Source organism: Gavia stellata, chromosome 9, assembly GCF_030936135.1.
Source record: "Gavia stellata isolate bGavSte3 chromosome 9, bGavSte3.hap2, whole genome shotgun sequence".
NCBI classification, from domain to species: domain Eukaryota; kingdom Metazoa; phylum Chordata; class Aves; order Gaviiformes; family Gaviidae; genus Gavia; species Gavia stellata.
Window position 1 is genome coordinate 1,781,584 of NC_082602.1, and position 27,940 is coordinate 1,809,523.

The following is a 27,940-nucleotide window of genomic DNA, read 5'->3' on the forward strand; positions in this document are numbered from 1 at the left end:
GACAGGCATAAATAGTGCCCTAAAATTCCAGATACCTGTAATGAACAGATATGCACCAAGGCATATCTGAACCTAAGGGTTTTACTAGTATTTTCATGATGGTATGGATAAAATAAAATAGACCAATTTACTCAGGCAAAAGATATCTGAAAGCATCCCTGTATTTTTTGTTTAATATGCATAAGGATCATAGCCCTAAATGCAGCCTTCTGAGAAAATATCTCAAATTAGTAGCTTAAAAAGGACTTAGAAGTGTGGACACTAACTCATACAGTTTGATTTCTGTTGTGTTTGGGGAAACTGGACTTCACACAGTACACAGTCAGATTTCATACAACACAATCAGACAATGTATTGTAAATACAAACACGTACCTGATGCCTGCACGTTTCATATTCCTATATTAAGCAACCTACCAGATCCCACTAATTTGGCCAAACAAGAAAACTGCTTTGCTGTTAGCAAAAGCAATGCTGAACAAGAGTATTTCACAGGTAATAGAAGTCATCAGCCATGCCTGCTGATGACTGCCACATGCGCTTATTCCAGACCTTTTAACCAGCCCCTAAGAAAGCCAGCTCCAACAGCCGTTTCTGCTTGCCTTCCAACCAGTTTTATGAATACCCGGTAAATTGACTGAGATATCGTAACAGATAGAAAGGAGATACTCCACGTGAGTTTGGGCTTTAAAGCAGCTTCTTAGGACAATAAATCCCTCTAATGCAGACAGGGATGTAGGAAGCATCTTGCAGTGACACCGGCCTCTCGTGTTTCTCAAAAATAATCAATTTGCCAATGTCAAAAGTGAAACTTTCAAAACCAGATTGTTTTCAGACTACTAGGTTCAGAATTTCATTAAAGAGTATTGGCGTACGCTGTAAATTATTGCTACAGAACCTACGCCTACAACTTAGCTTTCCTTATTTATCTGAAGATAACAAGAGAACAGAGGAACAGAAACAAAAAAGAAGAGCAAATGGGTCAGCTGGACAGACAACAGTAAAAAGAAACATTATCAAAAAAACACATGATGGCAACAGCCTTGATGAGAACAGAAAAAACATTGGCCCTAGAGGCGTGGTATTGTCACTACGTGGTTACTATTCTTTTGAAGATGCCCAATTTTTACTATGAGTAACGTTAGTATCAAAATCTGGGCAGAGCAAAGAATGGATTGAACCTTTAGGCTCCTGCCCTCCTATTCCTCCTCTTCCTCATTTGTTCAAACTACTACTTCCTTTCACTTTGAGCTCCTCTCTCCCATTTCCCCACACTGCGTGGCAGATTCATCCTTCTCACAAAATGCATTTTTTTTTCCTCTTTGCACTAAGTATTCATCATCTCTAACAGAACACAATCTTAAGGAGAGCCGAGTAAAATACAGATTAATGTTTCAGTTCAGACACACTTTCAAGTTGATTTGAACTCAGCATGAAAACAAAGAAGAAACCATAACAATCATATCAAGATTCTTTTATTTATTGATCAAACCATTTTCTGTCTCAATAAATACAGAAAAAAAAAAAAAGAAAGAACTCTGAAAGTAATAAAAATATAAACACTGGTAGGATACTATAAAAAAATGAAACATACCTCCTCCACATCGTTGTCCAACACTACAATTTGTAGCGGAGAAGTCAGATTCTGGTTATCAGAGATGGTCGTTCCCACCGGGGAGGATTCGAGGATGAAGCCCTCATATGTAGATCTTGTGAAATAAGGCTTCTGATTGTTCTCATCAAGGACTTCAATATGCAGACTGGCAAAGGCAGGAAGAGGATGGCCGTTGTCTTGTTCAGCCTAAAAAAATACCTCACTTATCAAAGGCTCTCGGCCAAATAAAACTATGAACAGTTACTAACTGGTGTTGGCTTATATTTAAGAATTACAATCCAGTTATAAAAATAAGTAACACTGCACAGATCACCCTATTATGAAACTTAGCACCATGGAAAAAAGAAATACCAAACAAAAATTAGCTAGGATAGAAAAATAAAAAGGCTTTCCATCACAAAAACCTTTTAAACAGTCAGAACGAAACTCAAAAAGCTATACAGCACACATGCAAAAATCATTCCTTAAACTATCAGAACTGAGAGTTTTGTAAAATCTTTGAAGGATGAAAAGAAAATGGGAAACTGCTGATTGTACAACAGAACCTCAACCTACGCCACCAGCAAGAGAGTTAAAACCAAAAGACGACGACAGTACACACGAACATGTGGCACTTGCTACAGATTACTGGAAAAGCGTATTCCCCTGGACATGACACTTCCTCCCTCTCCCCCAAAATCCATTTTTCTAGTGTTAGATGAGTGGGATTTTAATTTTGGTTTTGCCTATTTTTTGAACATCAAGCAACATTCTTTACTTCAACCCCCACTTTTTAGTGGCAACACCTCACCTACCAAGATTTACTCACTGATACAGTTTCACCTGATCTATTCTTATTTTCAAACTTCCTAAATATAAAAGCACTAATTGCCCATTCCAGTGTGCTTATCCAATATAAATGTTGTTTTTTTTTTTAATTTACTACCTATGACTAATTAAAGTAAATAAAAAAGGGATGTAGAAGACAACAAGTAATTTGTTCTTTAATTTATAAAGAGCAAACCAGTTTTAATTATAGTCCTGCACATGTCCCTGCAGTAAGGCAATAGTAGGGTACTGCAAGACAGTCTCCGATTCCTACGGCTTCATTTCCAAAACCTGTAAGCACACAGACCCTGGGACTGGGACAGTGGCACACTATTACCTTTCTGCAGACGTGGGAAGTGTAATGTGCAATAAACTTCTCAGGTGTAAAAATATTTCAGAGGCGAGAGAACAGTACCTAAATTATTGTTGCTAACAGTGCTTTTTGTTTGCAGAGATTTTATGTTCATTCTGCTATCTCCTCCATTTCAAAACAGGTAATTCCACGTTTTTCAAATCCAACATTCGAGGAGCCTTCTTCTGGAAACACTCCATTTTGATTCCATCAACTAGTTATTTTTTCTTTCTTCTTTAGATGCTTGGTTTTTTTGGTTTGGTTTTCGTTTGTTTGGGGGTTTTCTGTCTGCAAAATGTGAATTCTGTATAAAGCTTTGCTTTGTTTACCAAGCAACAATAGTATGCTGTTGACGACAGAAACTTCAAGTAAAAGGAAGTATAAGCATAAAAATTGTTATTTTGTTCAAAGTGAGTGATGACACCTTTAGTAATTCATAAGAAACTCACTCAAAACACTCAGTTCTTAGGAAAAATGTATTTTCCTCTCTAAAATACATCAGGATTACTCTTGACCAAGAGATGGGGAGCAGCGATACCAGCGCAGATTTAAAAGCAACCACCAGCCTATCTGCTTGTACATGGCTATTTTCTGACTCCCGAGGATAAGGTCAGACCTGGCAAGTGGATTTATGTAAGCAGGCACCAGCATCTGAAATTCATAAGGCTTTTCCTAGGAAACTAATTTTTGTTAATGAGACAAAACTCTATTGAAGAAATTGGGAGTTCTGCTAGTTAATTCACTGGCACCTTAAGATTTCAGTAACCAGGATGCAGGAGGCAACGTATTTATCTACTGCTGTTCTTAACGTGCTTCTAGGATTCAGGATACTACCAGTGATCAAACCTGTAATTGCCTCAAATAATTACTACCATATTAAGTATGAATTATCTTTTTTTCAGCCCGCTTCAATTACTCATACTCAAATAAAACATGGAGCAGGAAAATAGCACACCAGCCTCCAGTCCACCCAAGGAGATTGATGCTTCTGGGTGATCCCAACCAATTTTAAAGAGATTTTCCATTAGCTGAGAAAGTCTGCCTTCACGCTGGTCACTGTAAGGAACCACATATATTGGTTTTATTAGCATTTAGTTAGAAACCTTCCAGTTGCTCCGGACTTCATTCAACAGAGCAGCAGTTATCCCTGGGGAAATCCTGGTCCTGCTGAAGTTAACAGCAATATAGTTCAAATCCAATACAGGAGGAGCTGGCGATAGCATTGGAGACTGGATAAGTGACTCCCAAATGCTGAACATAATTTACAGAAGTGAGATTTATTTTGGAGTTGATGCTCCGCTGGATGAAAATACATTTCACATGTGAAAACTAACATCACCAAAATGACTTGGAAGTACTCTGGCTACTGACCCAGTAGGATGAAACTTCAAAAACGTCCTTATATGGAGAGTTTTTGCCTAAGTGAATATACTGAAAGCATGGGAAAAAAAAAATCTCGTAAAAAGTCTGCTCTATGAGCAACAATCACATATGGTTCCAATTCTATTTTATAAGCAGATCTGTGGCTGAGCATCACTAAATACTCCGTTCCATTTCAAGAAAAGCAGACCTCTTCACAGTAAAAAGTTTAGCAACTGCTGCAAGTTTCTTTTTAACAGACCTAGACGTTCTTTGCAACTGCTATGAAGAGATGCTACAAAGGAAAATGCAAAGAACAGGGGCTCTCAATCTTTTTAACAGCTTGAACTACCTCAATAATGCCTTGCTTTAAAGCATAAGTGAGCACAGACCCCATCCTGGGTTAAAAGAGGAAATATTCATCTGTGCAGGGTGTTTACCACACCATCACCACAGTACCGCAGCATCTTTCTGAAGGAAAAGACAATGCTCTAAATTACACACGGTCAAATACAAAGCAGGATGTGTGCTCCTAAGATTGGACTTAAAATTTTAGGCCCTGGAGACCAAAATTACAATGAAAAGGATTCTTTCCTCAGCGGGCACTTCAACTCAAAAGCACTTCAGTTTTGCAGGTGCTTTCTTTTTTGTTCACCAGGTTGGGTGCACTGGTCAAAATAATGAACTTTGGCCTCCCCGTTTAAGAATTGGGCAGAATTAGGCAGCTAATCCTTCAGAAAGTCACAGTCACTTCTGAACTGCTTGTTGCCAGCAAGAAGCGTTTCTTGCAGCACCAGGACACAGCGTCAGTGCTGCACCAGGACACAACTCAACTTCACTCTCTCATTTCCTTTAGCAAGTGCTCAACTGCAAGGCGACCAGGTGAAAACCACCACATCCAGCTTGCCTCTTTTGCCGTTTTTGCCATTTAATGAAGTTTTGTTTCCAAAGACACCTATATTTAAGAAAAAAAAGCAAGCTTTGGAAACGGCCAATGGGAAGTGCCTCCTTTCCAGAACTAATCCAGAAAATTATGTACAAGGGTAGGACTGGAAATCCCCAAAGCATCAGAGCTCGGCTCTTGGTGTTCAGTGCTCAGGCAGAGGAGGCGAGAGAGGTACGAAGGCACTCCATCCCCTGCCCTACCCTCCTAGCTCATCACCAGCACCAAACAGCAAACCCCAGTGCCAACCTCGCGACTCGAAATTCCTCTTCAAGGACCAGGCAGAAGTAGCTACAGCAGCGTCTGAGCCCTTTGCATCCAACCCGTATTTCCTAATCGAAAAGAATGTCCTTCACAACAGCGGAAGAAAGCAAACCAAAACACTTCTGGTAAGAGAGTGGAAACTGCTTTTAAAAAAAAAAAGTGCTGAAATTCTAACTAACTCTCAACGTACCTTCCTTCAATGCTTTTTTAGTAGATTTGCAGAATTTCTGCTTTTCTAATCCAACCTACCTACTTGTGGGACTGTCATTAAAACTCACTTTTGATCAGTTTTACAGACTAGTGCTATCACTTTACATTGAAACTGCTCTGACCAACAGAAAAGATGAAACACAACCTCCATAGAGAAAAGTAGCTATGTTCTGATCCTTAGCGTACAGAGTTACATGTTAAAAAAAATAAAATTCATAAGAGCAGAAAGACAAATATGAGCTTCTCCTCTCTTTGAAAAGATTTAGCTGAAAGCTGGGAGGGAGAACAAATTGTTCATTTCCTTACAAGGCCCCTTCCAGAGCTGTTCTTTTTTAATCCACTGGAAAATACAAATAACTGTTCTTTTTCCTTTTGGCCTTTATACATAATGATGTGTCCAACAAAGCACATGAAGAACTAAAGAAGAAAATAGTAAGACTGTAGTTACAAATATTCACTTACAAGCAACTTTTTTTTTTTAAGAAATCATTTTCTCTAACAGCCACTTCTTTTTTCTTTCATTTGATGCATATAAAATATGAGAAATTGATTTGTTTTTATATGTTACATAAACATATTCCCAGAAGCAATGCTTGGCTAGTAGCACTTCTTGTTCCTTTGATGCATACCCTTCATAATTCTCCAAAAATAAACAATACCTGTAATATTGTCAATTTTTGCTGCATTCCCCATTCCTTAACTTTTTCTTGGGGATTTTTTGGGTGGTGGGTTTTTTTTGGTTTTGGTTTTTTTTTTTTTTTTTTTTTAAGAGATGAATTTATATATAAGTTCTTCCAGACATTCAATGCTGTTAGTGAAAACAGTTTTTCCTCATAGTGGCCTGTTAAACCCTTGCTTGGGCTTGTTGGCCATGGGTTGAGCATCTCTGCTTCCTAACACATATTTTGGAGCACAGAGAATAGACAATTTACACTTCTTTCAGAAAAAAGCCACTGGTATTTAAGACACAGAACATTCCGGTTCTAGTCCCCGAAAGAACATGCTTTGCTGTCAAAACAAAGAGTGATCTTTCAAATAAACCCAAAGATATTATATGAACTTAAATGGACTCCACAGCTCCTCAGTGAAAAGAGCAGCCTGCAGTGAAGCTGGCTGGATCGTTCAGGTTGAAGATATACACTCATAAGGAGGCACTAATAGAGCAAAAAAAGAACAAGCGTGCAATGAAGCCTTCACCAGTGACACACGTGGTGATGAAGACTTTAGACTTCCACATTGTTACGAATACTACCTATGGGAGAATGGCAGGTACCTTCACACTAGCCCCAAGACACACAAAGAAAGAAGCACAGAATTATACTCTGGCAACTACTGCTTTAATTAAGTAGTTGTGTGCACCTAAGGAAAAAAAAAAAAAGAACAAAATAGTGTGAAACGTGTTAATTCTCAAATCGAAGATGTTTAGCTACATTCATTATGTCATCTGCTGTGACAAAGTGTATGTAAGCTGCTGTTTGAGCAGTTTAAGTGCACTGTGGAACATTTAAATGCAGTTTGCAGAATGCTTATATTTGTAGTAGCCAACACAAAATTTTAACCTTATGGAAAATGACTAGAGACGACATGAAACCACTCTCACAAGAGATACTGTACAAGGAGTGAAGAGCAACTGACTGGGTTATCAATTTGAAGAAATGTTCTATACAGAAACAAGAAGTTCACGTATTCAAAGCATTAGACAAAACAGTTCCCCAAAAGAAAGGAGAAATGAAAGCAATGCAATAAACTCCCTGAATCTTCAGGAAAATAAACAAAAACATGGACTTTTCTTTCCTGTCAAATTAGCAGGGATCTGTTTGGTGAGATAAACTAACCTTTGACAACAGAAGAACCTCCAGATGGACACTGACACATAGGCAAGACTCTCTGATGCTCGCTCCTGTTGCAGCATCTCTGCTCCCTGTGCTCATTGCCACCGGAGGAGGACAAAGCACCAGAGAGCTGGACAGACCCATGGTAGGGGTGCCTGGACAGTCTGGGGGAGTACAGCTGCCGAGGAATGCTGTGGGCAAAGACGACTTAGCAGGCTATCACCATTATTCACTGCTGGAAGCACCCGTCTTCTCCATCTCGCACATCCCAGGTTCATAAGGCCATCTCCCACTGCGCAAAGCAGTATTGTATTGTCTCAGAGAAACATCCAATAGAAAGCAAAACAGTCACCTTTGCTTAAGCTCAGGGTTCCTATCTCTCCATGGATTCACAGAACTTGACTTTCACACTGCACCCTTGTATAATGCTTCAGGAATGCTTATTCCAGAAAATCTGTCGTACGATGCATGAAAACCAAACAATCTGCATTCTACCTAAGACGCTTCTGTGTTGCTGCTCCTCCACAGGACCTCAGAGTTGATTTCCCCAGTGAGTTTTAACAGGCTAATAAGAAAAAGAAAAGAAAAAACACCCTAAACCCCAAAAACAACAAAAAAACCCCAAAACCCAACAACTCCCAACAACCCTGGTGGTTATGGCTCAAGTAACCAGCAGACCAGCCAGACACACGCTGCACAACTTTATCTAACCTGCCATACAGAAGATACGTTTTCTCTTTCCAGCTTTGATTCTCTTTTACGTCACCAGCCCCTCGCTTCTACGTCTGCATCCTCTCCCGCCACCGGCCTAAAGCAACGCAGCAATTCCCTGCCTCTCCTTTCCAGCTGTTATTTCTGAGCAGTATTAATTCACAGCTTTGACCTCCTGGGAAGATGGCTGCCACTTCTTCCATCCCAGCTAAAACTTATCTCAGCATCATCCCTTCCATCACACATTCAAAACCTACCTTCAAAGACAGAAGCAGCATCACATAAATACTACCCTGTCTGTTCCCAGGCTCTGCCCATTACGCTTTTAAACGTCTTGCTCAGCTTCTAGTGAAGGTAATGGGGGCGTACGTCAAATTCCTATTATCTTAATTCAAAACGTTCAGCTCAGGATCCTTTAAATTGGATTTCTGTCAGACTTCATTAACTATGACTACCCTAATGCTGGGGTCAACAAATACCTGACATCCGATCACTGTATAGAAAATTGTTGCCTATAGTTCAATAACAGACTTTGCTGAATGAACAGATTCTCAAAAATCCCTGGTTGCTACATGGAAGGCAGCACAATTTTACTTTCACATCCTGAAGATTACAGTAAGATACTATTACATTTGCTATCTGTCAGTCCTACAGTGAAATAGCCTGGCTTTCTTTTCTGTTCTTTGTGACTTCTGTACTCATACAGGCATCTTAACTCCGCATAGCTGGTGAAGAGGAAAGGCTATGAGACAAATACACGAGAAGAACTTCAGAGTACAAAGCTGAGTGTAGGTGAAATGCAGGGGCCTAAATCCAAAGCTCTAGCTCTCAGCCTCCCTGCTCAGCTTCTGCGTAGCACCGACAGTCTGGATTCCAGGATGTCCCGTTTTCTTTTCTTCACGTAATGCCTTTCAGCATGTTTCTGCACGTGCAGAGAAGTGCGTCACTGGGCAAAGTGACTTGATCCCTCATCCAGGCCTGATGTGAGTCCAGAAAAGGTGCATTACTTCCCTGTAACTGTATTTCTGCATGACACTCTGTTTTATGATAAAAAATGCGAGGTACATACCTGCAAGCACCATCAGCTGGTGCATTTTGGGCAGCAGTAGCACTGGTAATGGGCATGTTTCACACCTGCTCTTCATAGGCAGTTTGAACATCAATAAAAAAGGAAACCAGGCTTCTTTCTCTCCACCCTCTAATCCCAACAGGAGGCTGAGCAAGTGGAGCTGAGGGAAAAGCGGTGCGTGGGGATAAACATGAACTTAACACATCTGAACAATTGGGACATAAGTGACTTTTTTCTCCTTCAGGTGACCGGCTACACGTACACGCAGTGTGGGAGAGTGGAAGTGAGACCTGCAAAGTGATCTACAAGAAGGTCTCGGAGACTTAAGGAAAGCAAAGGTAGGTGGATGTTTCCTCCAGAGGCAGCAGATCCGCAGCCTTGGACAAGAGCACGGTGCTGATGAATGGTACTGCAGGTGGCTGCCCAGCGTGAACTGCCCCAGTAAACGGCAGGAGGGGTCTGAGCAAAGGGGCTCGCACTGGAAGCAAATGTCTTTGTTAGCTTTTTAACACCATTTCACATAGCCCGCAAATGGAGCAGCAACCAACCTGACAAGAAACTGCGGAGACCTTTTAAGCATTTCAACAGTACGCATGATGAAGATGATGAGTTATTTGCTCACTTCTCCTGCAAAAGATGTCATTTGGTCAATATGACAAGGTAACATCTGCCCATCACCTAGCACTTCGACAGAACTGACATTGCTCAGAAGGGACTACATTTCTGTAGGGGAGAGGGGAAAACTGAATGAATTTTACAAGAAATCCTGACAGAATGAAATTTTGGATAGGTTACCTTGAAATAGCTCCCCTAAAGACCACTATACAGCAGACTGACTTATAAAGGCTTGCATTTCATTTATCCTTCTGGCTGAAGCGATGTCTACATTACATAGCTATTTGAGAAAATATAGAAACACTCCTGGGAGCAGACTGGGATCTCATCTTTGCTGCTTTGAATATTTCCTCACAAGGATCATGCCCTCTTTGGTGTAAAACTCAAGCTTCAAGAAACTTAGGTTCAGAAATCTTTCTTCTTCCTTTTGCGTGCAATCTTTATGAGGCCTGAAAGCCTCTAAAATTCCCTCCTGAAAACGCCCACTCTAGCACGTGTACACACACGCACCACACTGGCAAAAGGGAATACGAGCATATTCTAAGCAGCAGCACTAAGTATTCCCATATTCCTTTGCTGTTCTGCATTTTTCTTGATTTGCTGGTAAATCTGGCACACGCAACCACCCACATAACAGCATGTTTCTGACAATTTTTACAATTCATATGTTGCCTCTCTGATCCAATTAAAAAAGGCATGCTCTGTTTGCCACAATGACGGAAACACTGGAAATAGTGTCTAAAGTAACAAGAGAACTTAGCACAGACCTCCTGACTCAAAAAAGTGAAGGTGGTTTATCACCATCTTGTAAATAACTGGGCCAATAATGTCTGAAACCTAAAAGAAGTGCAAAACTAAAAGAATAAATACCAGTGGTGAAAATAATCTAGTTTACACCAATATCAGCCCTAAGATTTTTTCTTGGAACCCATGCAAGCAGTCGGTCCATTAAAATGAACTTTTTCACGTGCTGCTTGATCAGAGTTTGCTGAACTTAGTGCCACCAGTATTTTCTTCTCCACAACCAAAGTTTTTTGAACTGCAGTTAGGTCCCAAAGTCATTTACTCTGTGCTATCACAATCCTCTTAATTCCCTGAGTAACTTAATACTTCTATTCAACAAAATGGATTTTAGACATTGTTCTCCTTGTGCTTCTGTAGCCTAAGCCTGCTATACCTACACCAACCAGCTTAGCTTCTGGAGATTTTTTCTTTAAAAATGCGATCAAATCATTGCTTTGTCCCTGCATGACACAGTATGCCAAATGTGTAAGCCACAACAATGTACTTCAACTTTTGTTATCACTCACGAAATATTCAGAATTAGATGAAAAATTTCTTTGATGGATAAATATAACTTTGAATTTTTATTCTATGGCTAGACAGATTATTTTCTTTATAACTTTCAAAAATCATGGCTTACTTGGAAATAGTTGCCTAAAATAATACTATGTCTTTTACTTCTTCCAATTCAATGATAATGATACCTATATACCCTAACACACAACTGTTAGAGCTTGCAAAATATCTGCACCATCACACATACAATCCCACGCAAAAAAAAAAACCTGCCACGGTATCTTAGATATTTAAATGTTCACGTGAAGCAAACAGAAAAACGGAATGCTATTTGAATAAGATTCACAATATATGTAAATATGGACCGTTGGATTTCCTGAAAGGTAAACAAGCACGTTCTTTCGCTACTGGAAGTTAATGTCGGGTTTAGAATTGATACGTCCATTTAAGCATGCTGTAAAAAGAATTACACTAAACTTTTACCGCCAGAAAATACCAACCTAAACAAGACGGAGAGAACTCCTAGTAGGCTACTAGAGACACCCTCACAGAGACCAAAGACAGAGCCACTGCCTGGTTAACAGCCATCTTTGTGCATCATTTAAGTCACGTCATTTTTTCAGTCCGGTCACCTTTTCACAAGCATCCCAGCGAGATCCATAAATGTTATAAATTCAGTTGCCGTAACTGCTTCCAGTCTTGCACTCAACTCCTTTCCAAAGATCACCAAAATCCTCTGTGCTTCCCCTGCCATTGATTATACCCTAACATTTCAAGAGATATGGTAAAAGACACAAGGAAAAGCCTCTGGCAAACAAATTTGATAGCTCACTGAAGGAGATGTAGTACTGGAGAACTGCAGGCAGGTCACTTCAGATTTTCTATTTAATACAAGAACAAGGGAAGAGCCCAGGAACTTCAGACACTCAAACTTGTCTTCAAGCTGCGAAGAAGATGGAAACATTATATAGTATTTAAACCAATATAATTTAAAAAAAGGAGCGGTCAGCACAGATACAGAGAAGAAAGGTCAGGTCTGACAAAGTTGCTTCTTTCAAGTGCATAACTGAATTGGGAGATAAAGGTGAAACTAGGGACATAATTTATCTAGATTTAGGGTAAGCTTTAGCATTGTATATTACACACTGGATTAATTTACAACCTCAGAAAGTACACGTAAGGGAAGAACTACTGAAATGGATTAAAAATTGGCTTAAGGACAAGAAGCACAGAGTATCTTTAGAACATAGAAGAAATTTGACTTTACCATCGCTGAAGCTTGTGATGTGGCAGTGAAATGAAATGGGCACATAATGTGTCTAGACACTAAGCTTAAAAAAAACCCTACCCAAAATACACATTTTTTTCTTCAGGTATCAAGGGGAAGTGACTTCAGTACCAGTAAGGCTTATGATGCTGTAGTGCAGTGAACAGTAATACTTACGAGCTGCCCACCTTTCCAAATAATGAAACTCTTTCTTCTTCCCTTCAGTTAACAGAAAAGCCAACTATGAAGTCATTATGCCAAGTTTTAAGTGATGGATGTTTAAGTTTTAAACGAAAAAAATGTCTGTTTACTGCTGAAAGGAAATAAAGCTATTTCTGTAAATAAAAGACATAACAGAACTTACCGCTTATGGATTTTAATATTTTCATTGCCCTGTGAGTGATGACACGCAATTTAGGGTCAGTTTTAACTCACAATCACTGGTCTTTCTAATGTGTATCAGTGACAATGCTCTAAAGGCAAGGAAAAACATTTACCATGCCGAGATGCTGCTAAACACAGGAAAAACTTGCTATTTTCAATATGTTTGTGATAACTTTGGAGAAAGACTGATATGAAGAAACATTTTATTGATTATAGGAAAGGGTTTGGTTTTCCCGCACACTTTTTTCTCTCTCTCTCATTATTCACAAAGCCTGTCTCTGCACTCAGATTTTCAATTCTACATCAACTCTCAACACTGTATTACACACAAGATAGAAAAAAAAAAAAAGGCCACCTCAAAGAGAACAGAAATTTCCAGACTATTTGGACAAGGTAGGCTTTTGTGTCAGTGGATAAACCAAGAGAAGTAATTGAATAGGGAGTTCACATAAAGGATGAACACTTGAAAAGCCAATTTAAAAAGCAGTTATTGTACTTAATACCTACAGGAGATGCACAGCAGTTCAACCAAACTAAGGGTTTTGAAGATTTCATCATTGTCAGGAAGTGGATTGAGCAACTATTTAATGAAAATACATTTCTTCCATTCTTTTTCTAACCTGTCACCAAGAGTACAAAAGCACTCTCATTTGTTCAGTTCAGGTTCTATTTTGAGGCAGAGCAATCACCCCGTTTCCCATTATAGCTGATACATCTCTACTCTTGCGTGAGGAACATCGGAGGAGACTATCTTCAGTTGCATTTCAAGAGACACACAAAAACAAAGCCGTTCCAGAACAAGGGTGATATATTTTTGGTAAACTGTACTTGTCATGTGGGCTGTATTTTTTTTCCCACTATGTGCTCAGAGGAATTTGAAAGAAAGCACCAATATTTAGGAAGATGAGCTTTTTAACATATAGGTTACTTTCTAGAGACCTATCCAATAGCAATCACTGTGAAGTTTTCTTTAAGTTCTCAACAGCTGCAGCCCAGACACGTACTTCAAACCAGTAAGTCTTTTTCATGTTGATTAAACCAAAGAAATGGGGCATTACCCTCTGTGCTGAAATCCCTATTTGCCACCATTTTAAAAATTAGAAAAGCGAAGAATAAGCACAAATCCTCTTAAATGGAGGAAAAGATATTCTTTGAGATACACTGGAAGAGGGGAAAATGAGAGCTACCCTGAACCAAGATAACAAATAAAGGTCAACAGATGCATAGAGCCAAGAGATCAAAACAAGATGAAGAGAGTTGCAGGCTGACATTATTACAAAAACCTACCAAACCTTGCAAATATGAAGTTTCTGAAGGGGTGAAAAAAAGTCAGGTAATTCAGGACTTTTTAAGTCTCAAAAAACATGGACTTTGGACAATTTCTGTAACAGCGGTCCAGGAATTGTCTGTCTAGTGAGCCTCAGTTGATGCACGGCTTCTCATTGCCTGCTAGCACTGTGTTTTTCTGAAACTCATAATAAAAGAACATCATAAGGAGAATTGTGTTAGATCAGACCAATAATCCGTCCACTGCAAAATCATGGTTGCAGCTGCGGCCAAAGACAGAAGCTCAGAGAAGAACGTAAGCAGCTCAGATTTCCCTAGATGTCTCTTTATATCGATAGATTTTTCTTCCACAAGCTGGCCCTGCCTCCCCTTGAGCCCATGCCAACTTTCAGCCCCACATCGCTGCCTGTCAAAGTAGACAAACTACATTAGATAAAGAACAGCCTTATTTTGTCTGTTTTAAACTTGGCACCTGCTTGTTTCGTTTGATAACTTGTAGCTCTTGCATCGCAGGAGGCAGTGAACTATTGATTCCTCTTCGCTCTCAGAACTGCGACACTATATTTTACGGGTGTCTATCATATCTTCTTCCTTCCTCACCTGATGTGAGCCTGCTTCAGTTCTGCACTGTCCTTTTTGTGATCGAGACCAGAGCTGTGCACTGTGGTCAAGACACATGTACAGCCTGGATCTGTACAGTACCGCAGTGGTTTTTTTCCTCTGTTCTGTTCTCTTATTTTTCCTAATGATTTCTAAAGTTCAATTTGCCTTTTTTTTTTTTGACAGCCACAGATCCCAGAGCCAACCTTCACATTCAGTTATCAGTTAAAATGCAAACCAAGGCAGAAGCCATCATTTTGTGTATAAGGCTAAGATGATCTTTTCTGACTTGTTTCATCTTATTTTTAAGCTATGCCTAATTTTATCAGCCATTTTATCACTGACTCATTCTGCAATTCTACAGTCAATCCTCGTATTTACTACCACAATAGCAGGAGTGGGGCAATGGCATCTATCACAACCAGCTAATCAACCTGGCAAGAAGATGACAACCAACAACAAAGTGAGGAAGTGGCGGACCCAGGCTGGCCACCAAAGCCTGCAGAGCGATATGAGCAGGAAGGACCCCATAATCATTAAAGCAGGGCTGAAGGGAGACCAGCTTCATATGCACACAAATAAGGGAATGCCAACAGGACAGCATTAAGAATAAAGCTCTCATAGCCTTTCTGGGAAGTCAGCGTGACCCTATGCCCCCCCCCGAAGTGTCTGTACACTAACGCACATAGCATAGGAGCAGACTTTGGCCTAACTCAGGGATCTGCTTGGCAGGATCCCACTGGATAAGGCCTTGGAGAGAAGTAGGGTGCAGGAGAACTGGTTGACTTCCAAAAATCACCATCTCCAAGTCCAAAAATGGTCCATCTTGACAAACAGGAAATGAAGGAAACTTGGCGGCAGGTCTGCGTGGATAGGCAAGGAGCTCCTGAGAAAACTCGAACATAAAAAGGAAGCCTGCAAGAACTGGAACCAGGGACAGGTGATGCAGGAAGACTTTAGAAACACTGCCTGAGCATCCAGGTTAGGGTTAACGTGCAGGTTTAGAAAAGTCAAAGCCCATCTGGAACTGGATGGCAACAAGAAAGGCTTCCACAGGTTCATCAGCAGCAAAAGGAAAACTAGGGGAAAAGTAGGCCTGATGCTGAGTGGGACAGGGTGACAGGGGACATGGAAAAGGCTGCCATACTCAGTATCATCATCTCCTCAGTCTCTACAGGTAAGACCTGCCTTCAGTAATCTCCACCCTTGCAACCCACAGAAAAGTCTGGAGCAAGGAAGACAGAGGAGGATCAGGTTAGGGATATATTTAAACAAACCGGACATACATGAATCCAGGGGACCTGATGGGATACACTCAACACATGCTAAGGGAGCTGGCCGATGCCACTGCAAGACCCCCCTCTACTACATTTGAAAGGTTCATGGCAATTAAGAGAAGTTTCTGATGTCCAGAAGAAAAAAAAAGTCACTTCCATCTTCAAGAAAGGCAAAAAGGAAGATCCGGGCAACTACAGACCAGTCCACCCCACCTCAATGCTAGAGAAGGTCATGGTGGAGCAAATAATTCTGGGAACCACTTCCAAACATATGAAGGACAGGGAGGAGGTTGGGAGTCATCAGTGTGGGTTTATGCAGGGCAATTCATGCTCGACCACCCTGACAGGCCTCTGCAATGAGATGAATGGCTTGGTGGGTATGGGGAGAGCAGGGGATATTATTTATCTTGACATGAATAATGCTTTTGACACTGCCTCCATATGGTCTCGTAAACCAACTGGTGAAGTATTGACTAGATAGATGGACAATGAGGTGGATTAAAAACTGGCTGAATTGCTGGGTACACAGTGTTCCGATCCCACAGCACGAAGCCCATCCGGAAGCCAGTTAATAGAGGTGTACACCCAGGGGTCGATAGCGGTGCCACCATTGTTTAACATCTTGACCCAGCTGATGAAACCAAGTGCACCCTTAGCAGGAAGTTTGCAGGTGATACAAAACTAGGAGAAGTGGCTGATTAGCCAGATGGGTGTGCTGCCATTCAGAGGGACCTTGACAGGCTGCAGAAATGGGCAGATGGGAGTCTCATGAAGTTCAAAAAAAGGAACATGCCAAGTCCTGCACGAGGGGAGAGATAACCCCAGGCACCAGTACGTGTTAGGGGCCAAACAACTTGAAAGCAGCTGTGCAGAGCAGGACATGGGGGTCCTGGTGGATGAATTGAGCAAAACACCCTTGTACCAAACCTGTGCTGCATTAGGAAAAGCACTGCCAGCAGGCTGAGTGCTACTTAGCGCTGGTGAGACACATTGGGAGTGCTGGGACCAGCTCTGGGCAAAAAAAAAAAAAAAATACAGATTACTGCATTTAAACATAAGAAACTCTATTAATCTGACAGTAGTCAAACACTGGGCCAGGTTGCCCAGAGACGCTGTGGAGATTCCAGCCTTGGAGATGCTCAACACCCCCCTCACCCCCAACCTGAGCAGCGGAGTTGGACTGGACAATCTGCAGAGATGCCTGCCAATCTCGGCAACTTTGTGATTCTGTAATAGCTCAGGATCATAATAAGCTTTTTTATTTCAGTATTTCAACCTTTGAGATCATTCCCAAGTTTCGTGGAAAGCAAAGGGCCCCAGCCTAGCGCTGTGTTTGATGACCTACCTGTTGTTTAAAACTGATCATTCAGCATTGCCCTTGCACCTGCTAGTGGCTGGCAAAGCATCCTCACCGAGTCTCCCTTCCACTCTGAACAGAAAACAGTCTTTGTTCAATGAATAGACCATACAAAACATGGCATATATACACTTCACTTTCTGCCTTTAAAGTGTCCGTTTGTTCACAATTTGGTCCCTAGACTGTTGCTGAAGCTATGCCTTCTTTTCACGTAATGCAGTAGGCTTTCAACAGCCTCAGGAGCGATGGCCAGGAAAGATCAATGACATTCCCAACAGGAACAGAGAAACCGATTAACCTCCAGCACAAGCAGCAGGAGAGCATCACTTTCTGTCTCTTCTGCTGAGATCCCTATCAGGGAAAATCACGCACATTGCAAAGGGCTTAACTATACTGGAACAGCCGATACACATACTGGCAGCATTTCTCTGATCCAAAGCACCTCCACCAGAAAGGAAAAGTGGCCTTTCCAGCTCCCAGGCAGTTTCTTGGGATGAGCAGGAGAACAGGCACACAAATTCATGCTGTGCCAGTATCACAACAGTATTCATGTCATCAAATGCATGCAGCAGCGGATGGTGCGTTACATTTGTTGCCAAGGTTCACACACAATCTTCCTTCGTTAATATGGAATCTGGTCTGGCTGATGCTCAGGCTCAGTCTCCACACACATACCCAAAGCAAGTACAACCAACTTCTCAAACCCCCTGTGCCTAGTCACAGCCTATATAAATGCCACAGCCTATTTGGCCGGGGGAAGCCTTCTAAAAATCAGAAATCACACTCCATTCAAAGATTCAAGCCTGAAGAGTAAACAGAGTAGATATTACTGCTGGAAAGTTCAACATCACCTCTTGCAGAATGGCACTCCAAACCAATTTCCTTGTACCACTGGAATTTCAAACAGTCTGTTCAACTCTGACACATGGCGTTGACCTTCTGTTACCACCTAAACAACAGGGAAATGCAGTCCCACTATAGAATTGTTTCTGTGGTATTATCTGTCACAAGGTTAATGCCAGTCCGACTAAAAACCATCTGGAGATAACGGATCTTTGAGATAGGTACCTAAGATATGGAAAATACTCCATAAGGATAGTCTTCAAAATACTCTGCACAGCTGCGGCACGGTGTTGAAATACACTTCTGTTACCAACACTGTTGGGAAGGCACCAAAAAAACCAAGCAACTGTGACACAAAGCAATTTTTTGTAAGAGCCTATTCCTTAAGAGCCATAAAACTCTCAGATCCAAGGAAAAGTCATATTAAAAAGTCAGGCTACAAATGTTATTTGAAGCTGGGAAACTTATTCCACCCCCCCTTTTTTTTAAAAATCTAATTGGAGTTTTCATTGAGATGTCCGATTTACATGAATCCTTCCCAATTTTCCAGTGGCACAAATACAATCAAATACAACAGACAGTGGCTTAAGAATTAACCATACAGGTTGTATGAAAGCCTTCTCTAAAACTACAGTAGAAATTTAATCTCCCCAGTACACAGGTGTCCACATGAGATTAATAAAACATTCCTCTATTTTTCCACCTCATGTTATAATATTCAAAGTATTTTTAGTCATTAATACAAGTATCCCCGTGCCATTAAAAATGGAAAAATCTATCCTTGGAAGAGAAATAAAATTCCTACCCTGATTTTGAATCTGACATGCATGCATTTTCTTTACACTGGAGAAAATCTGAGGTATCGATTGTTCTAGGTAAATAACGTAGACTAGAGAGATACAACCATAAAGTGAAAAGGTATGCCTATACTTCATTAGCCTCAAAATACTTCCAGTCTTTTTATTTCTATTGTAACTCCTACAGGTTTTATAGCAATCCTGAATGACCGTAATTCTTGATTCTTCCTTACTTACTGGATACCAACCCACTGCAACACTGATGTGTTGGAGAACCAGAGCTGACTTCTGGCACATATGATCAACCGGTTATGCAACAGTTGCTAGGAAAACACTTTCTCTACCTCCTTTATTCTGTATTACTAGTCGTATTTTCAGTAGGACCACCTTGGGTCTTAACAGAGTTGACAAGATTTCTGTAATCGTAGTAACTAACACAGCTATTCGTTTATTAAAAGGAGGATCACTTTTTGCTTCACAAGACACTGAAACAATCTAAGAAGTCATGATGTTCTTAAGTATTTTATAAAGCAAAAACTCTTTATGATTTGCTAGTGACAATTTCTCCCCCAAATCTCCACATAGACATTCTTTGGGCTGGACTGACAGCCTTCGTGGTAGGGTAGCTCCCCATCCTCAGCCTACTCCGAAAACCACGCGAGTCCCCATGAACTAAATTACCACTTGGCACGAGTCATTTTATCAAAATCTGGTCTCCTACAGGTGTGGTAAATTCCTCTGTAGTGTAGCGTTTCCATTCATTAGTATTTCATTGACTGTGTAAGCACATCTAGCCTTCCGTAGTCCAGCCGCTTTGCAAATTGATTTTAATAGAAATGTCAGGTTAGATTTTGTCTGATTGATAAATAACCAATGTTCAAATAGGAAAGGATCGAAGTGCATCAATTTGTTTAATTTTCTTATTTGTTTCATGATATACACACTTCAAAAAAATATAAAAACTCCCTGACACTTTTTAGAGCTAGTAACATGTCTACATGTTTAGAGCTAGCATGTCTACAGTGCAATGGTCATGTTTTTGCAGAAAGGTGATCAAAGTTGCTGCTGTTTTCTTCAAGCAGCTATATCCCCTTCTACAAGCAAAGCAGTATCAGAGGTGAAGTTAACTCTAATGAGGACTAAACTGATTACATGCCTTCCTGTTACAAATCATTGTCCTCCAGGAGAAAGACAGCTACCGTAGTGACAAATGATAAGGAAAGGTACTTTTAATAGGTTTATTATTTTATTGAGAAACTCAGCAGATCTTTCAGCAAGGCAGCAGATCAAAGACGTATTTATTTTCTAGCCTTTGAGGTTGCTGAAAGTGTGCTCCCTCTCACTGTAGCTTGGTTTGATTTCTCTAGCACCTACCTTCTGTAAAGCAGGACTGTCTGCTCCAGAGGAGGTTGTTCTCTCTCCTAATGGTCTGCTCTCCAAAGAGACATGCAAGTCCCTGCCTTTATGGACATAAATCCTCGAACGACACACATATGCATTTAGAAATAGAACTTACTCTAAAAGCAGTAACTGATTTCGAAAAAGGAGTTAGTATTATGGGGTGTGTTTTTGCATCTCAGCGACAATTTTTTATAACAGAAGCAACAGTAAGTAAAAGGAAAGAACACTTACGATTCATAAAATTCACAGCCTTATCCGTTTTTGGGTCTCATACAGACCATATTTTTAGTTACACTATTATTAACACTGGAAAGCCCTTTCAGTTTAAAGGCTCTAAATCCACATGCTTATTGTGACAGCCTTGCAGTTGCCACATGAAGATTTCAATGGGAACCACAAAAAACCCGCAACATGTTCTTTTGTAAAAGCCTCTGTTGCTTTGCAGGGAATGGAAGTGCCAGGAGCTTCCCTAGGAAGGCCAACAAGTTTGCCACCTTGCTTATCATCAAATATCTTCTGGAGATCACAGGGAGGCTGAAAACCAGCATTTCTTATTAAGATTAGCAGCTTTTTCAATTGTCTTCCTATTTGAGAATTCAACATTTATCAGCAATGCAGTTTTTATGCCACAGATGAGCGCACCAGTTTCCTGTCCGCCTTACTTCACATGTTCTAATATTCATGTATTGACTCAACCACCTTTTCCATTTCACTGTTTTCCATAATATTTTAGCAGGAAAAAAATTGATCCCCTGATATCAGAGGGAATATTTTAAAGATTAAATTCAGTGAGCCCTGCAAAAATAGCATATTTTCTGTTTGAAGGGAAACATCACACATTGCACCCCTCCAGATAAAATTGACTCAGATTCACCAACTTCAACACAGCGAGAAATGCAAACTTGAGAATGTGCAAAACAAGAATCTGAAGATTCGATTTGGTACAAGCCTGAGACATCACACCAGTTCAAAAAGTCCCTGAACAACACGGCATTAAAACTTCTATTATTCTAGCAGGTGGCATAGTATCATTCTTCGAGACTGATAATTTTCCTTATTATCCCCTTGGCTGCACATATAACACAGCAATATGAAGCTAATAATGCCTATAAACATTTCCATTAACAACAGAGCTTGCTATTTAGGCACACAGAATGTGGTACCAGGCCAGCGCAATTGATTTTTTTTTTTAATTGATGCTACTTGATATAGCTGCTGAATTCTGACAAAAACAACAAAACCAAACAAAGTGCTACAGGGCTTTAACCCTAACTTCTCAGCATATTTATTTAGATATTACTCCACCTAAGTTTCTTCATCTGTCCCAGTGCCAGAAGAACTCCACAAAAGGAAGTAAGCTCAAAACCAGATTATTATAAAAGAATCCAATCACAAATTATGTCACTCTAAGCGTATACAAGCTTTCTAATTTCATGCATACACAATCAACTGAGGTAGGAAATTAACACAAGTATTTAAAAAAAAGTGCCTAGTTACTCAAAATTCCTATAAGCTGCAATTTTCTTTCATCTTCTGTCATACTATACTCATTCCTCAGAAGATACAGAAAAGACCTGTATAGATAAACTTATTTCCATCTTCCCAGAGAAACTGCTCTGCTGCCCTCTCCGAGATGCACAGAGGGAGCCTGCAAATCTGTCACTAACTTTCCTGTGTTTAATAAATGCTCAGAGTTAGCATAAAACCCAAGAATTCCCACAAGTTACACAGGTACCAGCCACAGTGCGCTTTTGCATGGCCATGCACAGGCGCAGCTGGGGACCCAGGTCGCTCTGTCACACTGTATTTGTATATGTTCCTTCATTCCTCCTTATTTCAAGAGCAGAAATGTGTATCGTTGCTCCCCCCCCAGCAAGTGATTGAAAGACTGAGTTTTGCTTCTGCTCTGAAGGAAAAAAAAGAACAAAATCCTACTCAGATTCTCCCTGAGGAATGATAGCAAGCATTTTGGTCTGACTGCATGACAGGCCAAAAGCACCGAGGCTGGGAGCTCACAAAAGAATCACAGAATCACTACGGTTGGAGAAGACCTGTAAGATCACCAGGTCCAACCATCAAACAACCCCACCATGCCCATTAAACCATGTCCCACAATGCCTCGTCCACACGTTCCTTGAACACCTCCAGTGATGGTGACTCCACCACCTCCCTGGGCAGCCTCTTCCAATGCTTCACCACTCTCTCAGTGAAGAAATTTTTCCTAATATCCAGTCTAAACCTCCCCTGGCGCAACTTGAGGCCATTTCCTCTTGTCCTGAGGAAAAGGGCGGCACATGATTTCAAAGATGTTCGTAGGCCGGTATAGAAGGAGCTGCTCTTGCCATGCGGACTGCCTGCTGCCAGTGCCACCACTAACACCCCCCAAAAAACTGGGGGGGTAGGAGAGGCAAATAAATCATTCTTACCATATGAATGCAACCCTTGTATTTAGAAATAGTTTAAATAATACTAATGAAGAGCAAGAGCTTTATCACTTCCCTGTGTTAAAACACCCTGCGGTTTGGAAAGCCCACTCCTTATTCTCCGTAAAACACACTGATAAATACACAAGTCACCTACTACTTTAGAATAGACTACTGTGATTCCTTTCTCTTTTCTTTGCTCCTCTGCTTACCAATACATACAGCAAATACAAGATAATACACAATTTTCTGTGTCCTTAGACAACAGCTTTAGCGACAACTCCAGACTGTCTCCAAAAGAACCAAATGTAATTCTGCTCTGTTCTCACTAGAGACCGTCTTTACTGAACTGATTTTTGCAGTCCCTTCACCCAAATTTCACCTGCAGCAAACCTTACGGCTTTGTACAATTTTGCTCAAAGTAAAATTAATAACTTATTACAAGTTTAGCAATTAAATATTGGTATCATCACCTCCTATTCTTTTCCTCTTAATCCTCAAATTGGTAAAGAAAGCAGCAAACACTGAAAATGTTTTATACTTGCAAAATGGGGACTCAGTAACCAGATGAAGATACATTTTGGTATTTTCTGTAAAGACATTCCCTTCACAACTAAGTGCTATGTGCTTTGATCACTTGGCTCAGATAAGAACTGCAGACTGTTATCGAGTCAGACTGTAAAATTAAGGACAAAGCAGTATGTACAAAAGAGGAAGTCAACTCTCCTCATCAATGGCAGGATTTGAAAAGACCAACCCCACAGAAGTGGTTTATACGTTTTCCCAGCAATAAGAGCTAAATGAGATCAGCGCTGCTTATGCTTCAGAAGCTTTCTTTTTCCTCAGTAGCAGAGCTCTGGAGTGAGCTTCCTTTTTTTTGAATCATCCCTGAACAAAAAAAAAAAACACCCACCAAAAAAGCCAAACAACCAAACAAAAACCAAACACCCGCCCACCCCAAAATTGCTACAAGATATGGAGATGATTTTTTGTTCTCCTTGCGCCCAATATTCAATTATTTGTATTTATATGATTCTCTAGCATGGGTCATGAACTGGAGAACACATGAAATATAAACCAAATGCATTCATAGGACAACTTAGTTTGTAAAACGCAAACGTGCAAGTAGTTCACACAATATCAATATATCATGAAATGTTAGAACTCTACCACGATTCATTCCCTTTTCAAAAACACTTCGCGCCCTTCTTCCCCACGATTCTGCTAAATGATGCCTGACAGGCTAAAAAAATAAAAAAGAAAAATGCAAGACAGACAAGCAAGCCCACCCCACATTTTCTCTAGAGTTTTTTGTTACTAAGCAGTTTTCAAAAGCATACGGAAATATGAGATCAGCCAAAAGTACCTTAATAACCAAGTCAAACTTCTGGTGCAAATCCCTGTTTATTGGCTTTAGGAGCGTGAGTACAGCTGTTGTGAGATTCATATGGAAATACTGTGGATAATCCTCAGGAGTGCCTGTAAAAAAAGACATTGAGGTTTGAACAAATGCTGTTTCTGGAAGATTTACTTAAACAGTATATTTATTTTACTCATTAGTCATCAAAAGGAACATAAACTAATCCTGCTATTATAAGGATAAAATATTGTATCATGTGTATGTGGGGCTTAATGATACTACTAACATTATGCATTTAACATTATCATTATTTCCTTACTCTCCCTAACCACGAAGGTTCTTCTCAACTTGGAATCCCTACGTACTTGATAACAACAGGAGCCCAAACACACCTGCAGTTGGTGGAAATTCTGCTTCTCAGCTTCTGGGAGATATGTCTAAATCTACTCAGATAAGAGGACATACGGAGAAATGAGCTTTCACTGCAAATCATCTTCCACTTGTATCCACCACATCCCTGAAACCCAACTTGCTAAACACATACCACTGAGATTTTCTCTCTCCAGCTTTGAAGTACGTTTTCCCTGAGGTATGGTTGGACATCCACTGACATTAGACACAAAGCAAAGAACACTATGAACCGGTTTTTGGGTGCACACATTTAAACAAAAAAAAAAAACCCAACCCCACACAATGAGGTGATGCGACAGAGATGCTACCACTAAGTTCAAGATAGCCATGTTATTGCTCGCAGATGATGCCCTAACATTTGCAATTTAAAATGCACACTTCAAATACCTTAGTTCTTGCAGCCCTCTGTTGCACCTATGGGCAAGCTCTTTAATGCATTATTAATAATATATGCATAAGTAATAGCAACAGATACATTATTTTAGAAATCCTTCTAAGAAAAGTTTCTCATCGGGGAGGAAGCGCCAGATGAAACCTCATCTGTGCCTAACAGCTTCCATTTATCGTCAGCTGTAAATAGTGTCTTCGTGGCTGTGAGTTTCCAGGAATCTCTCCAACCCAGTTAAAACAGAAGCAGTCAGAGCCTGAAGAGATTCGCGAACCCACGGAGATCCAGCAAGGGCTATCCAGAGGACGGAGACAGCCGTGACCTTGCTCTGCCTGGCTCCTAGGCTGGCCAGAGAGGCAGGTGCAGCCCCAAAACTTCCCCATGGTATCGCGCTCAAGCCAAGAGGCTCTAGCAGCATCACTTGACACAGGAGGAAGTAAGACTTAAGCTACAGTGATTTCGAGCCGCACGTTTCTCAAAGAAAGTACACCAAAAAGTAGCAATGGTGGAGCATTAATTGCCAGGGCAGGACGAAGCAATAAACATATGGGATATACTGTTCAGCAACAGCCTCTCGCCTGTCAGCAGAGGCTATACTTTTTTTTTTTCCTAAAAGACAAAGGGATGTTCTCTCCCCATTTGCGTGGCGGAAAATTGTGCCCGCCTTCTCCAGCCTCTGTGTCTCAGCACAGTTTGCTTTGGTTTAGCTGTCTGACTTTCCCTGAGCTGACTCTCAGCTGGGGAGATGCGAGTGCACAAAGCTGAACAGAGCAGGGCTCAGAAAGACAAAGTGCTTAGTAACAGCGTGAACTCTGGGACCTCACAGCTTGATGAGTATTACTAAAAGTATCCAAAGAAACCAAAATCCAGTTTACAAGTCTAAGATCTCTAGTCATTAGAGGTCTAGAAATAGTCCTGTAGAGCAGCTGAGAGGCAGAAAGCACTCCTGGCTGATGGTATAAACGCCCCAGTAAGTCCTCTGAGCTCATGAGTTACGATATCTTAAAGCAGCCATGAGAGCAGGACAAATATTGCCGTGCCAATACAGTATAACAGGGAGTAAGATTCAACACAAAAAAGACCACTCTTCTGATAAATGATGCTATTATTTGCTCACCTTTCAAGTGGAATGATTAGAAACTGCTTTTAGAAAGTCAGCAGCTATCCCAGGAGGTAGATTACTGTCCAAACTCATGTGCAGTACTTTACTTTGCAACTCGTCATATGACAACCATTTGCTATACTGTGTGTATATTGTGCATACATATATAAACTCACTGTACACATTCTGCAAATACCTCTGTATACATGTATGCCATCCACCCAGAGACCAGTAACAGGAAGAACCACTGTGGATTATTTTTGCTATTAGACCACCAACATAAATGCAGAGTTTCTAGCTCCAAGCTCTCCCTCCCCTTCCCTTCCCTTTTAATTTCAGCTCCTAATTATCAGATGTAATTTTTTAAGAGCACTAGGCATCCAGCAGGAGCTCCAAGCTTTTGGCAGATAACAGACTGCTGTAGTCTAAGGAGGCTGCACATCACAAGGGCTGATGCTGAAGCTAAGAAAAATCAAGAAATGAAAGACTAAACGCAAAAGTAAAAAACAAGGTGTTCCCTGAAGGAGAACAAATACATAGGGGAGGATGGAGGTGGCTGTAAGAGGCACAAAGTGATCTACAGCAGGGAAGATGAAGCTAATATTGTGTAAGGATGCCAGGAATGAATCCAAGGGGTGGGGGGCGGGGGAGGGAAATCAACCAAAAAACAGGTAAAGGAGGAAAAGACAGCAAGGAGGATGATCAGGAAAGTAAAGATTAGAGTCTAACAGAGCTGGATTGCCTGTATCCTAACTGATGATGCCTGCTTCAGCTGCTGCCTACCACAGGAAGAGTCCAAACTCCAGCATACCTTAAATCCTGAAAGTAAAGTTTTCCAGGAACAGAGATATCTGCTTATGCATAGACAAAAATATTTGTATTTTGACAGTGCAGACCAACCCTCAGTCCACACTGCCACCTGATCTGCTTCCAGAAAGGAGGAATTTCCCACTGCAAGTGTAACTACGTGTCTTCAAAATGTGTCAGCTGCGTATTACAGTCCATGAGTCCAACCTGCAAGAAGATGTAACCCAGGAAAAGCAGAGAGTCCTAAAGCTCTATGGATGAGGTCCTAGTCTCCTGCCTCCAGAAATTGATCCACTCTGTGTGTTCGGAGAGGTCTAGGGTATCAAAAGGCAGTGGGCCAGCACGCACCGGCAGGTCCATAAGCACCCTTGAAAAAGGGAGACAGCACAGGAAGGGTGGCACGTGGTTTCTTTTCCGTGTTTTAGCACGTGGAGATGAGATTGCACCAAAAATGAGCACTGAGTGGCCAACAGACCTCTGGTTACACTCTTTTGACCCAGGCAACAGAAGCAGCAAGCTGACAGCCCAGGAGGGAACATGATCTCTTCTGCTCTGATGATCTTACAGCAGAGGGGAGCGTCCACAAGGTGAAGAGCACCCTTGGGTATGCTTTCCTTGGAGCCAGAGGAGGGCTTTTGTGGGGCATGTTGCCTGCCAGGCAAATGCATCAGGGAGCTCACAGGACTGGAGAGAGACCCCCGAAAATGCTGTTGTGTTTTTTGGCTCTTCATTTAAATATCAAACAAATAGAACACTTAATTGTTCAAAATTGGCAGCAGAAATCACAGACACAGTTCCAGGGTCAAAACTAGATTTCAAGGAAAAAATTGACTTTTCCCAAGAACCAGCCCCGGAGAAAAGAAAGCCTTACAATTACTAATAAAAATAGCTAAGGGAAAACCTTCAAACAGGGCTGAGCAGTAAATACAAGCGTAGCACAGGGCTGTGACGCAGTTAGCACGGAGGAAAAAAATGGGGTGAGATTGCAGATGAGAGAAGGTGAGCCGGCTTCTACCCCCTTTTTATTGCACGCACACTACACACAAAGGGAGGGGGCTTGCTTACACGCTTGCGTACACCAGACACACTATGTGGGTCTATTGCAATGACCCAAATATATTAACATACCTGAAAGTCAAGGGTTGGAAAAATTACCGCATG

General features: G+C 41.0%; 1 protein-coding gene across 1 annotated transcript in view; it reads right to left on the reverse strand.

Annotated features, from left to right (window-relative positions):
• Positions 1 to 27,940, reverse strand: part of PCDH15 (protocadherin related 15) — a 379,975-nt gene that overhangs the window by 198,627 nt on the left and 153,408 nt on the right. Inside the window, exons 10-11 of the mRNA XM_059821547.1 lie at positions 24,078 to 24,190; positions 1,594 to 1,800 (exon numbers count right to left, since the gene is read on the reverse strand). Coding sequence (XP_059677530.1) covers positions 1,594 to 1,800; positions 24,078 to 24,190 — 320 coding nt within the window. The remainder of the gene's footprint in view (positions 1 to 1,593; positions 1,801 to 24,077; positions 24,191 to 27,940) is intronic.